This window comes from Pygoscelis adeliae, unplaced genomic scaffold (assembly GCF_000699105.1).
Source record: "Pygoscelis adeliae isolate BGI_AS28 unplaced genomic scaffold, ASM69910v1 Scaffold13, whole genome shotgun sequence".
NCBI lineage: Eukaryota > Metazoa > Chordata > Aves > Sphenisciformes > Spheniscidae > Pygoscelis > Pygoscelis adeliae.
Window position 1 is genome coordinate 1819188 of NW_008824499.1, and position 23055 is coordinate 1842242.

Consider the following 23055-nt stretch of genomic DNA (forward strand, 5'->3'; position numbering starts at 1 on the left):
TTTTTTAAAACAAAAAAAAACATTTAACCCGTCTTTTTTTTTTTTTTTTTTTTTTTTTTAGAGCTGCGTCAAGCACCAGGCTGGGACAAGCAACGTGTAAAAATGTAGTGAGAACCTCCACTGGGAAGTACAACACAAATGAAGCCACGTGGGTCGGCTGGCAGTCCTCCGGGCTGGGAACCTGCAGAGATGGGCTCGGTTCCTGCTTCTGTCGCTGCTTTGCTACCTTGGGAAAATCATTTCACGCTCCGTCTCCATTTACCCTCTGCCGTGTGCAGAGGATGACACTAGCCTCCTTTGCTAAAAGGGCCAAAATAATCTGTGAATGACAGTATTTTAAAGAGGAGCAAATTATTGTTGTTGTATTGCATATTCATACAGAAAACCAGAAACAAACGAAGAGAGGAGAGCAACAGCTCTGCTTAGATTTAGACTGTCTTCCCGCAACATTTGAGGTGCATGATAGTTACCGCTTTTGAAGAACAAACTGGGACTGTTGGGACCCTCTTGAGGGAGCTCCTTCATGACAGCACCAGTGTCATGCATTAGAAGCCATGGGACAAGCCACAAGGAGAATACCTTGCTGAGCCAAAGCTCCTCAAGGCAGTGATAAACTCCGGCTATTCCATCACCATTCCAGCAAATGGAGCTAAATCACCTCCACCTCCCTTACTCTCAAACACAGCTAAATCTCCAGCTTCCTCACTCCAGAACTGACAATGCTTTTCCCTGCCAGTGTTAGAGGATCTGCAATACACTCGCAAGGCACAGTTTGCAGGCTGTCTTGCAAGAGATAGCAACGATCCAGCTGTCTTGCCATGCACTATGTTTAATGTGCTAATGGGGCACCCCAAGGTTGGCTGAGATAGAGAATAAAGAAACAGGCATATGCTAGAACATACAACTCAACCGAACAGCAAAATTGCTTAAGTAAATTGCCTAAACAAATTAAGCTTCCGTATTTATTCGTATTTTCCCTAGCTATACAATTCTTCTGGGTGGTACATCATCAACAGCCACTTCCCTCCCAATTACTCAACTTAAAGTGAAGCCGTCTGGTTTAACAGCATTTTGCTAAGATGATAACCGATTCTCCCTTTTCTTCCATCTCTCCCAGATACTAGGTAACTTCACAAATTAATTACGGCATCATTGGGCCTTTATGTTTATTTCAGTATACAGAGCAGTATAGCTTGCTGCCGCTGAAGACTCCTCTAACAGAATCCAAAGATTTACAAACCATACAAAACACATTTAAAAAAAGAAACCCAGGCACACAAAAGGCTATACCATCCCCTAAAGTTCCTTGAACATCTCACTTCTCATTAGCTACAATTGCAAAGCAAAAACTAGAAGACACAAAACGAGAAAAAAAATATTCTTTTTGCTTGTATATAAAGGAAGGAAATTGTGATGTTTTAGATATGCCATGTGAGAGAGACTTCACAGAGTAATTTTTTGCCAGAGATAAATACCTCTACTTCATAATCCTTAGGTTCAAAATATACACAACTAAGGATTTTTGGTCTAAACAATTTAATGTAGCTACTCCTGAGACTGGCTGGCAGAGTGTATACATCACATTACAAACCAAAATGTTAACCTTCTTTCACTGAAGCAAGAAGGAGCAATCTTATCAAAACAGCCTCTCAGAGCTCTGCAGCCAACGATAGAGCTAAAAGATGCAGCACAGAAGCACATACTTTAAATGTCTTTTGGACCTACCAGTGAATGATTTATTCCAAAAAAGCAATTTAAGAAAATACAATAGATGCACTGGTATATAAATGTTTTCTTCTGCTGTGAAGCAGCCCGAACTGTACATTCTCCATCCTACCTATAGCTCCTATAAAATAGTTGATAAAAGTCTGTTGCAGAGCTGGAAGGTCATACATCCACCAGCGTAACAGTCTTAGGGCCCTCTTGTCAGGAAGGGTGCAAATCTCCATGAAATAATGGCAGCTGAGAGCTTCCAAAAATTCAAAGAATTGGACTTACAATACTCCATGGAAAGTGGAAATCCCAGTTAATGATGTAAACTACCTACACCAACTGGCAAACAGAAGAGAAAGACACTAGGATGCTTTCAGTCTTTGTTACAGCAGATTTCATCACTTGACAATCTTTACTCAAGACAGGGTACACACTGCCCACTGTGCACCAGTGGAAGAATTCTTGCTTTCTGATTGTTTGTATATTCAAAGATACTTTTTGAATATACAGTTTGGGATTATTTATAGGTTCTCACATATTTTTGAAAATACAATCAGAAAGCAAGAATAATTAACTGTTTTTGCCGTATCTAATTCTAGAATTGTTATAATTCCTTAATTAAGAAAATAGTGTATCAAAAGGTAGGAGAAAGATAGGAAGTCAAACAACTATTAAATCCCTTCCTTTTAGAACAGGAAAAACATTTAGATTCAGCAAGTTCTCACTAGAAATATTGCTATAAAGTATTGATTTTTTTACCAGACTCAATTGACTGAAAAGTTGTTTGTATAGCAATATTGGCCAAGCCAATATACTGGAACAATTTTGCTACACACAGTAATCAAGTGTATTTCTAAAGTATAATTATACTGTCATAAAAATAAAGCTAAGATACCTCTTCTCTAAGCAATAAAACAGTTGCAGCTGTAAAGAACCCAAATAAATGAAATACATTTTCTAACTAAACATAGCGTCTTCCAAAGAGAACAAAACCACCTCCCCTCTCCCCCCTTAAGCCAAGGTTAGCATGAAAAGTGATCAATACTTCAATCTCAATAAACTATTTCAATAGTAGTTAATTCACATGGAAAGAGAGGCCGAAAATTTTTGCTCAGCGACCTGCGACACGCTATCTTGTTTGCTGAATGCTGATAATATATCATTGCCATAATGGATATGACTTAGTATAAAGAGCTAGAAAGAAAGAAAAAAAGATACCACATAGACACTCTCATTTTTTAGATTCAGATCAATACTACACACAGCCTCTTCTGAAACAAACCGACAGCATGGCATGCTGGAAGAGGAAAACAGCCAAACGTTTGCAATTAATTTTATTTGACAAATGGTCATTGATTTACTGGAATAAAATATATGTGGGCTGCTATCTATGACTACTGCAATCCAGCTACCTGTAAGTATTCCATTTTGCAATTTCTTATTGGCTTGTGTAGCACAGATACTCCTTTGGCGAGGGAGAACAGGCCCCCCTTTACGAAGAGGTGATTGTTGCAAGGTAGGAAGTTCTCTGTGCTTTGCCCAAAGCACATCACCGCGGCACGGTAACTGCCAACTCCCTGCAACGACAGCAACCAGCAGCCCTCCAGGGATGAAAGAGTGAATTGGTACAACTCTTCGATCCAGCACCAAGAAACAAATTCAGGAAGATGAGAGAGGAACGCATAGCTTAGAAGCCAGTTTTGGGAGGAAACCGTATTTCATATTTCTATTCTGCTATTGTTTGCATTGCAAAGTAAGTCAAACTTCAGGAACGTGTAAAGCATCCACACGTAAAAACGGTGCACATTCCCTGGAGCAGTGCAGAATAACACTTGCACTAGAGAAAATACTGTGAAGTCACTGCAACTGCTAATTTAAAATATGAAGGCAATAAAAAGGAAAAAGAAAGGTAGAAATATTTCCCTGATACAGAAGAGGGCTCATGTTTTTACAGGTAAAGTTTTTTACTTTTCCAAATTGCAGGCAAATGCAACGCTCAACCACTTAATGAAGCAGATCACACCATCAGCCCACACAATGCAGCAAATCAACATAGAAGAAATGCCAGAAGTATTATGCATTCCCTCCTGTGCCATTATCCTCTGTGCCTTGAGTGTTCACATCTCTGTTCCTTCATCACTCCTGCAGACTCTTACTAAAGCAGTAGTCATCACAAGAGAAAAACATTTTTGTAAAAATATTAAACAAAAAGCAGGCACGTAACTATACTACCCTTCAGAAATACAAAAAGAAGTCAAAAGGTGAAAGTTTGGCTTTACATAGCATTTTATCCAAATTTCCTGTATGAATTTTATGAAATGTGAAATACATATTATGCCTGTGGCAATATTACAGAAGAATGCGACGTTTTTGTACCGCCTTCTGCATCTAAAAGCACTGCCTCATTGTAGGGACCATGCACACACAGCAGATGTGGAATAGAGCTGTTCCTTGCGAGTAGGGCAGACGCAAGTTGACAAACAGACATTAAGTTCAGCAGATCCTCAGCGCAAAAGATTAGCAAAGCACACATTCGCTTGCCTTGGTTTACATCCCTTAGACTTTGGCCATTGGCCACTGTAAGACACAGGATGAAGGGGAGAGACATTTGGTACGACCTGGTATGGCCGCCTTTGGCAGTTCATGATTTTGCATTGCTAGCTCCTTATTTCAGCTACTTCTCTAAAGAAAATGACCCCAAATTGGGTAACAATGACACACTGTTCCCTCACTTTGTGGGATATTCCTTTTCCCTAACTGTGTCTCAAGTGCTTTCCACAGGGATCAGAGCACGTGGCCCTCCTTTGCGATGCTTCTCCCACCTACATCCACTCCCAGAGCCTCCATCGGTACACGGGGAAGGGAAGCAACTTTCTCTAAATGAGAAAACACCAAGCAGTCAGTGACTGAGCTGTGAAGTTCAACACACGCTCTTCTCAAATCCGTCTTATTATAAAGTAAGAAAAGAACACCGTTTCTGCAAGTTTCTTGGTCTAGGAATATCTTTCTACAAGAGAACGTCAATGAGATCTCTGAACTACATTCCGAACATCTACAAGGCTAACTTGATTTCTGAAGAGTCCATTCAAAGACTAGATTTGTCCCTTTAAGGTTTTGGAAGTCCATTTTCATTAAACCTTCTGCAAGGAGACCAAAGCTAGTCATTTTGCAATGTTGGCAGCCAATTAGAAACTAAACTAAATGCACCGTAGCTTTTAAAACATTTTAAAAAAAATTGTTAATATCAAAGTTAAAATATCTAAGGTATAAACAAAATCATAATGGGATGCTGGGTTACTGTATATGGTAAATAGCTCTCTGGAGGAAACCTTTATTACTCCCTCAGGGCTTTCTTACAAAGTATGGATTTCTTAATTCCTAGTGGAATATTTTTCATACACCACTGCAGACTATTAAGTACCAGATATTACATTATGTAGTTTAAACTTTGCACTATGCATGAGAAAGACTTTCCTGTCGAGAAAACTATATCTCTGCCATTATAATCTTTACAATATTAAAATTAATACTGGCTGCAGGGTATAAGCTTCACTACCAAAATTTGGGCGAGTTTATCATTTAATATATTCATCAGCCTGTGTGTGAAGCTGCTCGTAGGGGAGTGAAGTCACTGCAACAGTGAAAGGGGTATTTACTAGTTTTGAATTGCTAGAGAAAGGCAGAGCAATGGTGTCATCACATCCCACTGGTGTCATTCCCAGTACTGGGCTAGCAAAGGGTGTGGTGAGCCAGCAAAAATAATGGTATTGCAAATACTGAAGGCAATTCATTATGCTTCAGGACATTTCAAGTTCCACTTGTGAACCATTAACTTGTTACCCAGGAGGGATTCAAAGCTAAGCATTAAAAAGATACTAAAAATGCACCAGCCCTCACGGCACCCAGAAGCAGATACCTTGTAAATACGTAAAGAGAATTCTTAAGAAGTTTGCATTAAGAATTTCTTTTATAATCTTTTCTGCATAGCAGCAATGGCCCACCTATATCTCACTACAAATATGAAAGGGGGGGGGGAGGGAGGAAGAGTGCTGTTAAATTTTATTTTCAAACATTTTAAGTGAAATTCAACACTCACTTGTAGACTGTGCCTCCATTGCCATGACCGAGGATGTCTCGATACCGTATGTCTTGTTCATTCATCTCCACAAGAAAGAAAGAAAAACAAAAGAGATGTCATGCTGTGGATGGAAATGTCAAGGAAAAGCAACTCTAGGCCATAAACAACAAGCAGTCTGGGTCATTTCAAGTTCAGCTGCAAGAACGAGAAGATCAATACAACATTTGCTGTCCAATTTATAAAAGACGATACCAAGGGACAAAGTGATGGAAAGTTTAATGACAATTTGTTTGCCTGGGTCATTTCATTAAAGTTTGATAAAAGGTGTCAAAATGGAATGATATAATATAGCTCAAGAGGGTCAGGTCACAGATACTGATAGGAAAAGGGTCTCCAGAACTGCACATAACCGAAGCCAAAGTTGGAGGTGAATGGAAACAATCCAACAGAAAACTGTCATCTTAAGTATGGCTAGAAAAGTTTATGATTTATTCTGGAATCAGCATAATTGATACTAATTGAGTGACAGTTCTGTCAGTAGGATTCCTTCAGAGTGCTTAATTTATATACCTTTTAACTAAAGCAAATATTCTGAAAAAGAAAGTCTTGAATTGCTATCCAATAAAAATTATTTTCCTTGAAATACACAACTAATTGCTTGCCTCAATCTTTCTGCTCACTGGGACAACTCTCCCGATATGACGATATCCTCAGATACTTGAGAAGCCTGATACAAGCACTGTACGTTGCAAATGCTGGAATTTGGGATCTTTCTGATATGGATTTTACAAAAGCTAATTATACATCACCTTGCTGGATGAGCAATTCAAATGTAAAACTACAGTTCAACCTTCTCCTGTACAAATACAGTTATACTGGTCTTCCAGCTAAACCACCTACTAAAAAAAAAAATCACTACAAACATTTTTGGAATGCACATGCATACTTGAAATTAAATATTTTAATGAGAGTAAATTCTGGGCTGCATGCATTTGCTATTCCAAAAAGATCTCCTCCGTTGCCTGATCATTGTAAGTAATAAATGTCTGGGCAAATCCCATTTTTAAGAGATATTTTCCTAGGAATTTGTTACCAAATCATTAACTTGTTTCTATTAACCATTTATATTTGATGGGATACAAAGTTAAACATTTTACATGAGTTGATATGGCTGCTTAAAGACTTTCTGTCATTTTTGTGTGTTAAAAGGCATCAAAAAAACCCTAATGATACCTCTGGTCTGCTATCACTGATGTGATTAGAGATCACGTAAGCACATCTGAGATAGCTTCAAATTAGCTGTTTCAAGTAGCATGAGCACCGCGGTGAGGGCCACACAGACCTCGCCATAAGCTAACTGTATTTATCCAACTTCTGAAATGGCTTTTAAAATTCAGCAGGGACACGTGCCTTTCAGTTACTAAGCCATGTTTAAGCATCCCCTTTCACATGACGTCAGTGAAGATAAGAGGAACTTTGCCCCTGGCTTCAACTGGCACAAGTAAGTGATGGTAACAAGCTGAAATGCCCTAAAGAGTCAGTATTCAGCATGTCTTAGCACCAGAAAATGGAATATTTAATTGATTTAAATAATATGTTTTACAGAGAGAAATGATGAACTCCAAAATTTGTGCTCTTTCCTTTCACTACCTGAATAAAAAGCACGCTTGTTTCTCATAGGAAATACTTTTCCTCTATGCATTTCTTCCAGTGAGGTCAAAATCTTTGAGTTCTGAGAAAATTCAAAATACCTCAAAGCAGAAGTTGACTCTACATTATTACCTATTTGTAGTTAAACCTGGGCCAGATATCTTAAGAGGGTATGAAATGGCCCATTCAAGTATCAAGGTTTATGATGAAAATGAAAATTTATTTTATTACTGAAAGCTATCTTGCTTATTGCATCAATCAGAAAATGCAAATAGAGGGGAGAGAAAAAAAAGACACCTCATAAGGAACAATAATTCATGAATGGGTTTAAAAATATAGAGAGAATCTATACTGGATCCCTCGCTCTAAACAAAATTTCTCTCAGACTGCAGTACTTATTAATTTAAAGCATATACTGTGTTTAAGGAGTTCTGCTCTCCTAATCTGGAGGACTTTAATTCTCCAGTCTTTGAGGTAACAACAAACATCTCTTTCCTATATTCCCAGCAACGTTCTTACACACAAAACTCTTCAGAGGAATCAAACAAATCCACAAAGCTACGAGCATACTTGTATCTTTGCTTCTTGTGGGGAAAAAAGAATAATTTTTTTGTAGTTACACAAGTTATAAGCAACAAATTGAGCAGAACCAGAGACATAAAGCGTATTCTCTTTCCTCCTGCTTTTTGCTAACTGGTAAAAGGAGAGTACTTTCTTCACACCATTCCCTAAAAGCCAGTGATAGGAGCAGTGCCGTACTGTGATGCTGCACCACTCGCACCCGCTGCCAGCCCAGCACCGCTCGTCTCTAGGCACAAAGAGCAACCAGAAACCCAGGGTGAAATAGGAAGACTGGGGTGGAGCAAGTATCTGCCAGCAACCGATAGAGAGATAAAGTGTGATTTACTGGCTCAAATAAAGATGCCAAAAACGTGTGGTGATTTATTTATTTTACTGGGAAAACTGGATTCTCAATCATAAAATGATAGCATAATAACAACGAACTCGACAGTATGGAGTGGAATATTAAACCTGCAAAGCCAAGTTTGATCGGATGCCAATATTAACAGAATTAATGAAAAAGCAAAACAGACTTCAATTACGGATCAGCAAACAAAACATCCCTTGCTTATACCTGCTGTTTTTGAAAGAAATCAGTGTCTATCTCTTGTAAATCATTAAAAACAAAATGCCCAATTAATCCTTATTTTATATGTAGAGGCCTGACAGAGGCAAAGTCCTATAGCCATACCTTTGCTTTACGAATCGAAGCAATAATGGTTTCAGAAAGCAGTCACACTCTATGAGCAGACAATTGAAGAGATTTAGTAAATCCCACTTTATAGAGCAGAGACTAATCGGAAAACACAAGCCAGTCAAATGTTTCTTATGAACTGTTGACACTATATCAATGCTGAATCAATTGGTGGCATTTACTCTGAGTGACAGAAAAGAAATAAATATTTATATCACATCACCTATATCAATGAACCTAGGCAGAAAGCTATTTCTAACCTGTCAATATTTGATTATCTTGAAGAATCATGTCCCCTTCTTTTAATGATTAATATGAATTCCTTAGTAAACCTAAATGGAAACTACTAGAGGAATATCATTATGAATGCCTGAAAGCATAAACTGCCAAAAAATAATAAAAAATAATAACCCAACCCATATTTAAGTAATGATAAGTGTGACTTCATCCCCCAAAAGGAGGAAAAGTTAAAGTTACAACTAGAAACCTATTTCCAGTTACAGATCTGTGACCAAATTTGCAGAACACAATGCAGCATAACAAAAAGCATTTTCTCTCAACAGAAAGCAGTGTAACTCTTACCAGAGCAGTGTGACTAAAAGGTAGTATCGAAACTTACTTTTTTTTTTTAAATGGGTTTAAGTAACATTTTTTAATATCATAATAAGAGTTTTGGTTCCTTTGTATCTTTCTAAAATTCTACTACGCAGGAAAGAAATCTGTAACAATCTACTGCAGGGCACACAAAATACTCATTCCTATTACTTAGAATAAATAAAATGCAAAATACAGCTTATGGACTCAATCACAAAAAGATGGCTTTTACTCACACTCAGTAATTCTACTTAAAAAAAATTAGTAATATTGAAGTAAATATCAACTTCATTTTAAAAGCTCAGAAGCATGCTGCTGGTACTTACACAATTTTAAGTTATCCAGAGAAATATATTTTTAAGCTAAAATTTTGAAACATTAACAAATCTGCCTGGTAGCAATCTGTGAATATTAAACTATACTACATCTGCACGTAAGGAACGCTGACAAGCTTAAAAATACATTTTGAAGCTGTATTCAAAGGATTCAGTGCCAAACAGGCAAGGCTGCAATAGCGGGCTGTTTGACTCACATTTTAGAGGGGCACTCTCATCTATTAGACCACAATGTTACAGGTGATACTGAAGGACAAGCATGAAGACCTGCCTTTATCTTCTTGACACGCTCAACTACAACTACTTGATTCATGAAATGCCAATGAGGCTTGGAGAGGTCATTGTGTGAAGGCACTGAATACGCATCTGAGATAATTAAGATTTCAGCCTTCGAAACATGGAGGGGAAGTGAACAGCAGTTAAGAAAATCAATAAGAGTCTTTTATTTGCAGTGACACAGATGTCTCAGTCAATAGAGCCTAATAGGCAAGCTTGATCGCAATGGACAGGTGCCTGCCTCCAAGGCTATCAAAGGGCTTTCTCTATGACAAACATTAAAACATACTTATGTTGCTGCTGAAGAATCTGGGATTCTTTTAAGGTAGTTTACTTTAACGGTGTATATTTAATGTCATTATGCTACTGCAAGCCTGCCCATACGTTCAGCTCAAAACGGGTAAGAACGATTGCTCTGTTTGTCCAGGACATCCACTTGTCCATCAATTGTTACATTAAACCTTTCACTTCTGGGTGCCAGAATCTGAATGCCTGGAGCAGGAAGAGAAAGTAACAAGACAGCTTTCTACAACTTTGGGTTTGGGGTTTTTTTTTGTTTTGTTTTAGGGTTTTTTGTGGTTGGGTTTTTTTGTTTGTTTGTTTTTTTAAGAAGCTACAACATAAGGCGAGTCCAAATATTACAGAGCAGTTCCTTGCAAGAACCTGCTAAATATTTAAGCATCTACTGCCCTAAAAAAGACGAAGGTCATTCTAACTGAGCAGTTGACTTAGTTATTCAAAATTGATTAACTTCCCTGAAATTGTGTCAGCAGCGCAACATGTGTGAGGTACTTCAATCTATCTGGAGCTAAATCAGATTAGCACATTTTGAGAAATGGGAAGCAAATTGCTATGCCAATCAAAGTAAACCAGGACACATAACTCATTCATATCATGAAGGTTTTCATGGTCCCTCCAGTTCTGTATTAAAAGAACACATTACAACTAAATGAGCAGTAAGCATCTCTCCACCTATTTGTGGTATGCCAATCACTGCAGTATTAGGCAGTAACAAGACATGTATGTAGCCAAGACTCAATTCAGTACACCTACCTGACCATTTGCAAGTATTTTCTTCAGCTCTGCAGAAGACTTTTTTAAGCTGAAAATATAAAAGGCAATTATTTTTAACAACTGTGTTATTTCACTCTATAAAATGAAGTGAAACCATAAGAAACAACAAGCCATCAGGTTAAGTTCATGGTTGCATATTCTGAACAGCTTTAACTTTAGCAATGCTGACTGATGTTCACTATAGCTACTCCTCAAACTGCAGACAGCAGACATGGAGAAGCAATGAACATTTAAGAAAATCAATATATTTTTCACCTTTACAAACTAGCTTTTTTAGATACCTGACTATACAACCCTTTGAGATACAACCTATGGTTTGTCAGTTCAAAGAAGAAAAAGAGAAAGAGATACTCTCACACACCAGGTGTTTCAAAAAACAACATGAAAATAAGGGTCACATCTAGTTTTCAGGTGCCTCATCTTGTTTTAAAACCCCCTAAGGCATTATCCCTCAATAATTTCTATAAATCTGCAGCAGAAGAGTGTGCCATTGATGATGCCTCACTACCTCACCTGACTGCAGATTGGAGCATGGTGAGCAGGTGAGTACAACTCCTGATTTAGGCATCTCAGGGATATGCCTAAATTGAGGGGCGAGTCCAGATTGCCATGTGCATCCATTCCAAGGCAACTTGCTGCTGCAGTCCCTGTGCTTTTTCAGGAGAAACTGCTCCTGTGTCAGCAGTCTTACATTAGGCAGAACGCCCCATATTATTTTTTTTCCTAGTAAGAGAACTTTAACCAATGACAACTATCAGCTTGGTGTGTTTTGTAGGTAAAACTATTAATGGCTTCAAACTACTTCCACGCACTTGCAAAACACTGCTTCACCTCCTTTCCTGACAAACTCTGTTCCTTGTACGTTCAACACAACAAACTGCCGGGGTAGAAGTATGCCTGCAAAACTTAATCTCAAAGAGACGTTATGCTCTTATTACTGAAGTTAAAAAAAAAAGTACAAAATAATATATTCTTGAAAGGCATGTGCACGTGTCTTGATCACAGATCATTATTAACAGGAACAGTGAAAACACAGATTTCATATTTGGTGGCTTTGTTCTTTAATAGGCCTCTTGTTCCCATGACTACTTTAAAGAAAAATTAAGTTTTCCAAGGAAACATAAGTTGATCTTGTCATCTTTCATGACTAACAATTTGTGAACATGAAACAAAGAGAGACTTTCAATTACTTCAAAAACAAAACTCATAGTGCAGAAGGTTTCGGAAAAGGAATGGCAATTAACCACCAAATAAGGTGACAAGAATCTTCTAGAAGCCTCATTTTCAATGCACTTTAAGAACAAGCTCAAAGTACAGGAAGTACTGAAAGCCAAAGCACAACAGCGGCAGAAAGCAGCTTTATTTAGTTCAGTGCTATGATAGATTGGGAGGAGGACTGCAGTTCATAAAGACATTCAGATTTATTTTCTTTAAAGAGTCTTGGATAGGATCTTCACCATTGCGATACACAGCAAATCTTCCCCAAGGGATGGGGGCAAACTTTGCCAGAGGAGATTGACACAGGGTACCGGCTTTCTTTTTTTATCTCTACAATTAGCAAAGCCACTAAAGGGAGCGTCAAAACTGGTTTTAGTGGTACTTGAATGGGGCTACCCACTGTAGCACAACTCCAGCACTGCTGCCAACCACATGGGGTGGCATCCTCCTCATCAACGGGTAACCACGTCACATCACTCCCACCACGCAAAGACAAGGTTTGTGGGACGGTCCCACCACTGCAGCACTCCGCGGTGTCTGCCAGAACGGGTACCGACACTTCGCCAACTGAACGTGCTTAATGCAATATGATTGTGTCTTTGATCATGTTCATCTCTGTCAATTTTTTCTCAAAATGCTCTCGGAGAGAAAAGGGAGCAGCATGCTGATGCACGGATAAATGTAATACTATATGCTTATTAGAATAATAGAATAATTTAGGTTGAAAGGGACCTCCAGAGATTTCTATTCCCACATTTCAAATATGCTCTTATATGAAGAGGATGGAACAAGACTTTTTTTATTTCTTTTTAAGAACACACAAGGTTTTTTGTGGGGGTTTTTTTGTTTGTTTGTTTTAACATCAGTATTGAGCAGAACACTTTCCTGTAACAACTCATGTAATAAAAGGGATCTTAATGCTCCCGTATTTAAAAACAGATCTCTAGGAAAAAGGAGAAAGTTCTCTTGCATTTTAAGATCTTAAGATGGGTTTTGAAATTAGGACTGGAATCTAAAGAGAAAGATAAGGGAGATGGCATCCAAAACTTTGCTGAAACTGCATGAAACAGGGCAGCTAAGCTGTTCAGATTTTTCAAAAACCTTACCCCACAATAATAAACCTACTGAATTGGATATCAAATTTTAAAATCAAAGAATCCTGGAATGACATAAGCAACGAAGACCTGAACGTACAGACCTTGCCATAGACAGTGATTATTAGATCAACTAAAACAAATTAGCTCACCCATAAACAGTATTTCAATGCTTTATAAAGGACAAAGCCATCTGAAAAACCCAGTAAAGGCTTATTTCTTTCGGCAGAAAATAATTCTCCTGAAGAACCAGCAGTACGAGTCTAACAAGATCCATGAATCAAGGTAATTTCGTCTTCCCCACTTCACTCCTGCGTGCTCAGTAGTCATATTGAAAAAGTTATTCAACATCAAGCTTATCGTTGGTAACTACCGCACACAAGGTTCCATTTTGTTTTAATAAAAGAAAACAAAATAAAACATATGCTCCCGCTCTTGACTCTTACCTATTGCTTGGAAGGGAATCCGAGACTGCCGAACTGCTATTATTAGCAGACCCTGCTCGCGTATTTACCTGCAGGCAGGGAAAGAATCTTTATCAGTCGTTTGTGTTCAGAGGACACCATTCTAATTAACCTGTAATTTGCCATGAATTTCTCATTTCACTACGAAGGTTAATTAGCTTGTTGCTAGGCATGCTGATGGTTGAGGTCTTGCCTGTATGTAGGTTAGCAGGCTATATAATTCATGGACCACAATATACTATCTTTACATCTCAAACGCTTAGTTTAATAATACAGAAAAAAAGAGATGATATGTCCACCATTTATTCTCATTTTAAAAACTAAACAATCATTTAATATATCGTAGTCTTCTGCATTTCAAAATGGGTATGATTACAGAAGCAATAACCATACCTGAATGAATCGAACAACCTAAAAGAATTTCATTGCAGTGTCTTCCACACTTAGATAAATTACTGAAATCAAATCAATATGGTGGGGTTTTTTTAAACTCTTTGAAGTAGTAGCAGACATTAGTTGATAAACTGAATATTAAAATTTAGGAACCTTATTAACAGAGGTTAAAAACAAAAAGAAGGGCAATTCTGTTTTTAATAAAACTGTATATATAGATATCACAGCCAACACCAGCAGATGAATCCTTCTCCCACCCTCACCAAAAAAAAAAAAAAAAAAAAAATCTGCTTGTCAGAGCTCAAGAAAGTGCAGTTTTATTTGACATTTCAATAAGTGGAACACAGCATTACAAATCCATCTAACTTTACTGAAACAATTATTGAAATTCGTACCTTCAGGCCATGTATGTTCCGTTTCCCAGGAGGCTTGCAGGCTGAAACAGTAATTGACTAAATTGTAGAACACATCAGGGCCATTTACAAATTTGCTCAAAATGAATCTTTTAAAAAGAAATGAGGGTGACACCAAAATTAGCAGAGAGAAATGATTGAAAAGTGCCTCACAAGACCCAGAGTGGGAATTATGAACCAGGATTTTTAACTTGCAGGAGTGAGCATTTATAAATGCTAAGAGCTTTCTGACACCATGTAATATAAATTCTAATTTCTGCCTAAAACACATCAAAATCAAGAGAACTGGTGGCTTAAATTATCAGATTCTTTTTGTAATTCAAATTAAAATCAATATCTTATGTCACTATATTTTCACATGCTGTATTTTTTCTGGCATTTAACAAAAATATTTGCAAGACGTATTTTAAAGGGATCAGCTGCCACACATCATGAATTAGTCATATTGTCAAATGCAGGCGGTTTGTTTTAAATGTGGAAAAAACATGGCAGGGGCAAGAGCAGTGACTCTCAAGAAGCCAAATACTGGATAAATGCAATACAAAATGCCGCATTTTGGACACATGTGCAAATGCGGCATCTTCTTATGATGTCTAGGTTTACAGAGGGACATGCTGCTTGAGGAGAAAGTATTTTCCTGAAGTCTCTCGAACTATACATTGCCTTGTTCTTCTATTCGGTGGATGTGCTTTTGTCAAATGTTAAAGTCACAAAGGCTTCTAGCTACATGTTACAGACAGTTCCCATTTTAAAACTACAGTGCCCTACAAATTGTATGTTAAAGGGCCTGTCACTTTTGATTGATTGTCTGAGGAGGGATGAATTTGATTTTTCTCTTTCTTTGATGCACATGCATTTCGCTTCAATTTTTGACGGCAGGAAACAGAACTATTTATTAGTCAGAAGGACACAGATGATAGTTATTAAACACATCAGTTAGGGCCAGGCCATGTGCCTTTAAATGACATTAGAATGTGCATCTTATAGAAGAAAAATATTATGATATTGCGGGCATAAAAAAACCAGAAAACAATAATAGGCATATTATGTTTTTTCCAATAGATTAAAATCAACATTTTCAACAAGATATTAAAAGAATAATATTTTTTATGATATATATTTGAATTGTATATTCACCTTGCATTCCACAGATGGGATATGTATACACATATATAACATAGACAGGATATGTATATGTGTGTGTGTATGCATACACTCTCTTGTTTATGCATAGAGAGGTTTATTTCCAGTACAAAAAAAGAACTCTGGCTCTTACTACCTAGACAGCAACAATGCATTTTTTTAAAAAATAGACAAAATACCATTTTTTCCCCTTAAAGACCTTTAAATTATCAAATGAATACAGCACAGCCAAGGTAACACAGGATGGCACATGGACATTTACTACTGGCAGGCTTTATGGAAGACACGAGTTTTCGGAAGCTGACTGGAGACGGCAACTGGGAGGCTTCCTCAGAAGTAAGAGAGGCAGAAATGGAAAAGGACTCAAAGGAAGATTGGGCTTGCAAAGGAAGCTCTTAAAAAGAGAGAACCTTAAATTACAGGCAGAAAAGCTGCATGTTACTGATGGGGCTTTAAACTGCAGTATGTAGAGGGACACGGCCAAAAGGGCATGAAAGAAAAGTGCTTGTGCTAACAAAATTTGGGGTGTTCATTAGAGACAGGACTAGAACTTTAAATGCCAGAAGATAGGAAAAAAAACAGGCAGGAAAGTGCATTTTGTTCAATATTGCAGAAAAGCGGCAGCAGAACTTAGAGGCAGTATATGAAGGTATGAAGGGAACACAGGGTAGCTTTAAAGCTGTAAACTAGAAAGAATAGATGTTTTAAGAAGGTGATTTGGAAAGATGAAACAGCAACTCGGCTCTGAAGCAATTCAGAGTAAGGGGCAAGCCACCTACGAGGAAATACCCAGCAGACACGTGCGCAGTTGAGCCAATGGTGAAAGTGTGGAGATAATACACGGGGATCGTACCCTCAGCAGCACGGAGATGAATTCTGAGTCTGTACAGTCAAAGAAGATTATCCTTGGATGTAAAGGAAATAGAAAAAGGAGAAAGCAGCAGGAGCAGGAATCTACGTGGCTGGTTCTTCAGGAATGACCCAAAAGGAGACTCTAAAAGAAGGTTAAGCCTGATTTGTAACCTCAAAATGTCCCTTTAAACACTCAGGCATGCCAGCTACTGAGCACCTCCTGCCACAACTTCCTTGAACTGTTTGCTTAAGGGGAAATATATCTAATTGCCTTGTACTTCCAAGAAGGGTTTCCCCACCTATTAGGATCATCCACTGTATCAGTTTCTCCAAGCCACATGAAAGCCTGGCATTTTATTTCTTGCAAGTGGTGGTCAGCGTTTTCAGACAGAGTGTATGTCAGTAATTAAATGGCCTTCTACAGAAAGAGGTTCAGGAGAAAGGCTGAGACCCTGGCATCTCAGCCTGGGAAGAGGCAAGGGGGCAGAACACAGCTTCCCCCTTCATAGCTGTCCTTGCACTCGTCTCACGAGAACGCATCTCGACTGCTGATTGCTCTGGAGTCCCGCAGCTCGAATTATCTGGGAGATATTCCCCTCAATCAGATTCTGCTAGCCTGAGCAATAAAAAAAAATCTCCGTATTCCCCTTGAATTCAAGTCTCTTCCATACGAGCATACTAAACTACCAGGAAACCCAGCCTCCTTTTGAGACCTTATTAGCATGTGTTTGAGAAGACTGTTGGTTAATTGCCCAATTCAAACTTCAGAGAGTTGTAACTAATGGAAGTCTAGAATGTTTAATTGGGAAACTCATAGTATGATTATTTGTATAATATCAGTTAAGTGAGAAGAGTTTAATTTTTAATTATTTCAATTAATTTATTGCTGGGAGATTTACTTGGAGAATTTAAACCTTATCTGTTTCATCAATTAAGAATCAGAGATTCAAAGACTGGATAGTGAGAGCATCTGAATGAATCAGCGGAATTATGTAATATATTAGTCTTTTTTTAACCATTATTTGAGTTCAGAAAGAGCAGCGCATTCCCAAAAACCTAACTAGCTGCCTACGGATTTTTGTTCAGGATGTAGATGACCTATTTTTTAATTGCCTCAGCCCACATAATTGATTACATCTTTCCCTGTTCAGGAGAACTATTAAAGTACTAGCGATCATTTTGATATCTCTAAGTGCCCAAATCTCAAATAAAATATGTCACACATAGAGCTTCTGTGACAGACATGTTCCCATTTTCAAAATGAACAATGACGGTCACATTCCCCAAGTCTGTTAGACTGATTAATGTTATTAAAAGATCTTAACAAAACCCAATTTTCGTAAGTATCCAAAACTTAAGTTATTCATCTGCTTTGGTTTGAATACATGCAGAACCATCACCAATGAGTTTTTTAAACGTACATAAATATGTACAATGCAAAACAAATCTTGTTAGTCTAATTTACTCCAGCAAATTAGCTATTTTATATGCAATAAATGTAGCTTTCACTACACTCCCCACAATTTGGATAGAAGAATTCATTATTAAGAGGTAAACATCATGTTATGTGCATTTAAACCTCCCGAAAACATAACTGTTGATGAAACAGTTTACTGATATCATCATTGTTGATTAGAATTTGTTAAGCATTACCTCTTGGATATATCTGTAGAGGCTCTATTAACTGTCCATTTACTTGCTGTTCCATTACAGTGGAGTAATACTGCAAAGAGATTAAAGAAAGAGATTAATCAGTAATGTATGAATAGTAGTAAGAGCATTTATGGATTGTTTAATTCAATGTGGTTTTTTTTAATAAATTGCCATAGTACGTATCAGCCTTTAGAATGCTTTCTTACCATTTGCAATGTTCACACAATAAAGCGGCAATGGAGGAACGTAAGCAAGGGGCTGCGATGCCCAGCACAGTACTGACTCCAGCACAGGGATCTGTTACTGGCTCAGCTAAACGAGTTTCAGGCCCACCTGAAACCTGGGAATGCTTCAGAAGAGTGAGCAAATGAAACGTTTACAGCAAACACAGCAGTTGCCACACCTGGAGAAGCCAGGAAAAACCAGTCAAATGTGGAAACAAAGAAACACTGTAAATATAGGCAAAAACTGTGCAATCAGGAAAACTCCAAGGGAGAAATGAATCTGGAAACTATCCAAGAATTTGCAATGCTAAAGCACAGTCAGGGCAGCTGGGGCCACATCCCACGTAAGTGGAGATGTCGTGCATTCCCTCAGCGTACAAATTTAATGCACAGCAGGGTGTGCAGCACAGCGTTACTAGAAAGCCACCGCAGACATACCGAGACCTCGGACCACAGCACTTGGGCTCTACAGGGACTGCTAAGAGTGGTCTTGGGGGGCGAGGGGAAGTTTATTGATACAGAAAGGCTAAGAAGGGACAAAAAGGAACAGTAAAAGTATCTGAGAACATCAAGACCCAGGAAGACAGAAAATACGTAATGTGGCATGAGGAAGCCTGAGAAGTGGCACGAGGATGAGAAGTGGCATTAAATGAAGAAATAAACATCTGGATTAAATAAATCAAAATCTTTACTAGCCCTTTTTAATTGACCCTCACTCCTGAGGAACACTGAACACTCACCAGACAGGACATTTAACATTACGACCAGACAATCCTGAGGCAGGAGACAGACCTTGCTATGAGTTTACTGTCTATAACCCACACATCTCTCATCACGATGTGTTAAATATTGAAAACACATCACAAAACACGTTTCTTTTGCAACCACCTAACATCTTTGAAGCAAATACGCTGGCTGTGGGCCAGATCTTCATGGCATAAATCAGTGTAGCTCCACTGACTTTCATGCTAATTCTCACCAGCCGAGTGTGGTCTAAGACTTCAGCGTGTCACTGTTACCAGTGTTTTGCGATACTATTACTCAAACTGGCAAGAATGGATGTCAACAAGAAAAAAAGTCTAAGTCTCTATGAAATCAAACACATGTATTTCACTCACACCAATGGTTTTCCATAAGCAAAAAAAGCTTGCGTTATGCAACTTAAAAAAGACAAAAGTTTATTAGCTACCTAATGTTACAAAACATTTTCTTTCCTCTTACAATGGGGTTAGACATATGAACTATAGTAAGCAAATGTTAGATGGACAAAGTCAATTTACGTGCAGAAGTTTTTCAGTGCTTCTGTTTTTCACATTCATGTCAAGAAATAGGAAGAAATTTCCTTTTTGTGAAAAAACTATTATGAAGAGAATTGCTGAGAGTTTAAGGATCTGTCCAGCCCCACCTCCTGTGTGTACATCTAGTATGACGCCTGCTGCTAAAAGCGTTTCCCTCATTAAAATCTCACCACAAGATTTTTGAGCGGGGCATCTCATTCATATTAGTGCACAAACATATAAATCTGCATCTTAAATAACCGCGTGACACGTGCTTTCACTGTGCTTATACAGAGCAAAGCTATTCATTACAAAAGCCCACTCTTTTGAAATGATCAAGAGGCTTTTCAGGAGTCAGGACTACCCCATAGACTTATTTTGTTTCAGGGGGGTCATGAATAACACATGCCAAATCCTCCCCCACGTCCCCATATCCCTTCATAAAAATGTGTCACCAGTACACATTTACGTGTAAGAGTTACGGAGCTGTGGAAGAATCTCCTGCTCCACTGGGGGCCAAAATTGCTTAAGAAAAAACAAACTTTTTAATTACCATTTTACTAGTGGCATTCTATGACCTGAAGACATATATATACACAGTATAAACATATATTACATACCCTCTAGAATAATAAACTAAAATAAACATACATGAGGCTGTTTCCTACAAAAAAAAAAAATAGAGGGAGAGAGAGAAAAAAACCCACAGCCCTCTCCATTACTCAAACAGTGAAGACAAGTAAATGAAATATCAATCATGTAAGCTGTCAACCTTTTGGGACAGCAATAACTGTTAACAAGTAGTCTGGAAAAATTGTCTGAAAATGGCTTGTCCTCCACACATGAGCATTTGAGGTTTCCATGGAAAATTAAGATGCCAGTGGCTATTTGGAACGTTGTTCAGGTATTCTTTTTAATGGAAAATTTGCCAGTTATTGATCCAGAGCATGTACCCCTTGCTTTCAGAAAGCTGCAAGCAACTTTCCAATCAGTGGCTGTCAAAAAAATTACTGCCTTTTTATACCGATACAAGACAACAGCTAAAGTGCAACTCCACTGCTACTCAGTGTTTGTCTTTAATTAACTGCAACGCACAACAGAAAAATAATTTTATTTACCATTCCACAATATTTGCATAGGCATAATACAAAGTATTTCTGCATACTCTAAGATCATTCCAGAACTGCCCAAAATAACTTACTGCCAAGTTCAGAAACCAAAAAACCTAAAGATAAGAGGTCATGCATGATTTAAAACATCTTCCCCAATTATACTGTCATACCTGCACTGAAGAGATCTGTATTATCAGGGAATAATTTTTTTTGTTCTTAAACTGAAAGAAAAACCTTCACTTTCATTTTGGAGAATACTCACAGAACTGGAGGCAAACTGCACCATGTCAAAATTCCTAGAAATATTTTAGCAACTGTTCAATCATCCAAATATTTGTTGCCGGCCTCAAAATACTCAAAAATGAGTATTTTTCTTCCCTAGTATATTCTCCAAGATCACAGTAGATTCATTCCTTTTCTTGTAGGCTAAGAGCATTTGTTTTCTCATAAACATATCCCAAAATGACACCTATAGGATGTTTGAAAGTTAAGCCATCAATGCAACACTCAAACAGAAAACTAGTTTAAAACTGAAGGGAAAATGTTCAGAGAAGAAAAGCTGCTGAATCGGAAAGAAGTCATTTACAGACATCCCATAATTTTTAAGGGAAAGCAGAGAGTTGAGCAATCATAACTCTAATGTACTGAAACTTTAACAGTAAGCTTGGAAGCATAGCAAAAAGATGACCTTACAAAGGCGTGATTAATCTTAAGACTGTGCCAGGAAAATTCAAGTTTTCCAGTTTAACAGCTGAAATGGCAGACATTTTATGGGGGGGTGTGTGTGTGTGAAAATCGAGAAACACAAGGAATTCCAGTGGGGAAGCATCACCAGCGATCTAGTTGTATGAAACAAAACAAGAAAACCCCTCAAACAAGCACAAAACCCCCTTGACTGCAGCAAGATTTTTCTTCCTTTCTTTCACACAACTGTCTTACGCTCTTTAATATCAAACTTGTAATACAATGGTTTCACCTCCTCTGGAAAGAAAACTGCATGAGAGGGGCTTATTTAAGAAACCCCTTGAGTTTCACAGAGATCAATCACCAGCATCTGGAACCTGCACTTCTTTCACCTCAGGATTAAGTCATGGGCAATGACTAAAGTCTCTTTGAACCAGGGTCTGCTAGCAGACTTCCAGTCAACGAACGTCCACCCTGGCCTTCACAAGGCAAGAAATAGTACAATCTCTGCAGATATCAAAAGGATCAGAATTTCACTGAGGAAGCCCTCCTGGAGCCTAGAAAACATGAGCCTCCTTCATAGGAAACATCGATTGTTTGATGTATTTACGCGCTAAGTTCACAACAACGGAACTGCATTGTTTTGCCAAACACTAGAGAGTATGTGCCCGAGAGGGATCCATTAAGAGACTCGGGTAAGAGGTAGGTGATCCAAGCATGTCCCTGCTTTGCTTCCTCTGCAACGGGGAACTGATGATGAGGACTGAACTGAACCAAGTCCCACCAAAACCACCTACGAATGGTACTAAACAGGGCTTGTTTCTGATATGTTCCAAGTTAAGGCCATTAATATTGCAAGAAGTGCACTTTGTAAGGAACTAGCAGTCCGTCTGGCTTAGCGAGAAAATACCCATTTATTTCCTTTCAAATGAAATTGATAAGCAAGAAAATGTTAAATTATTTTTTTCACTTACATCTGCAATATGAAAGACACACTGAAGCTACATTCAAATTATTTTGTTTCAGTAAGTAACCGAATACTTTATTTCTGTAGAGAGATTTTATATTTATAGGTGTCTAGACAGAGATTTTACACACATCTGTGTATATAAAGGCACACAGACACACATGTATCTCATACTAAAAAACAGAAAATACGTCTTTAAATCCTCTATGAATATTGAGCCTGCAGCTACAATGAAACTCTTCTGTTAGGAGGGGTGAAACAGTCTCCAGATGAAAGTAGATTTTGAAAAATTTTTAGAGCCCAGGGGTTCATTTTTAATGAGCCGTTACTTTAAGTACTGCATAAAAAATACAAGAAATTGATAGTCCATTTAGCCTGCACTATACCTAATGCAAAAGTCATTAAGATGCATTACTCTTAATGTTTATGATATGATCAGTAAGTGTACTAGTCTTTTTTTTAAAAAGTCAAGCATGTCCATATATCTCATGTGAAACAGTTTTTAAACACCTACACTTAATACAGGAATATTGTACTGTGAACACTGCAGCTTCCATTAACACTTTGATACGAGCAAAAATACACA

The 23055-nt window shown here is 38.0% G+C and overlaps 1 protein-coding gene across 1 annotated transcript in view; it reads right to left on the reverse strand.

Annotated features, from left to right (window-relative positions):
• The window catches only part of MAP2K5 (mitogen-activated protein kinase kinase 5), a 133675-nt gene that overhangs the window by 105129 nt on the left and 5491 nt on the right, over nucleotides 1-23055 (reverse strand). The window contains exons 3-7 of the mRNA XM_009321445.1: nucleotides 18206-18275; nucleotides 14540-14580; nucleotides 13734-13801; nucleotides 10955-11003; nucleotides 5810-5874 (exon numbers count right to left, since the gene is read on the reverse strand). Of these exons, the coding sequence (XP_009319720.1) occupies nucleotides 5810-5874; nucleotides 10955-11003; nucleotides 13734-13801; nucleotides 14540-14580; nucleotides 18206-18275 (293 nt within the window). The remainder of the gene's footprint in view (nucleotides 1-5809; nucleotides 5875-10954; nucleotides 11004-13733; nucleotides 13802-14539; nucleotides 14581-18205; nucleotides 18276-23055) is intronic.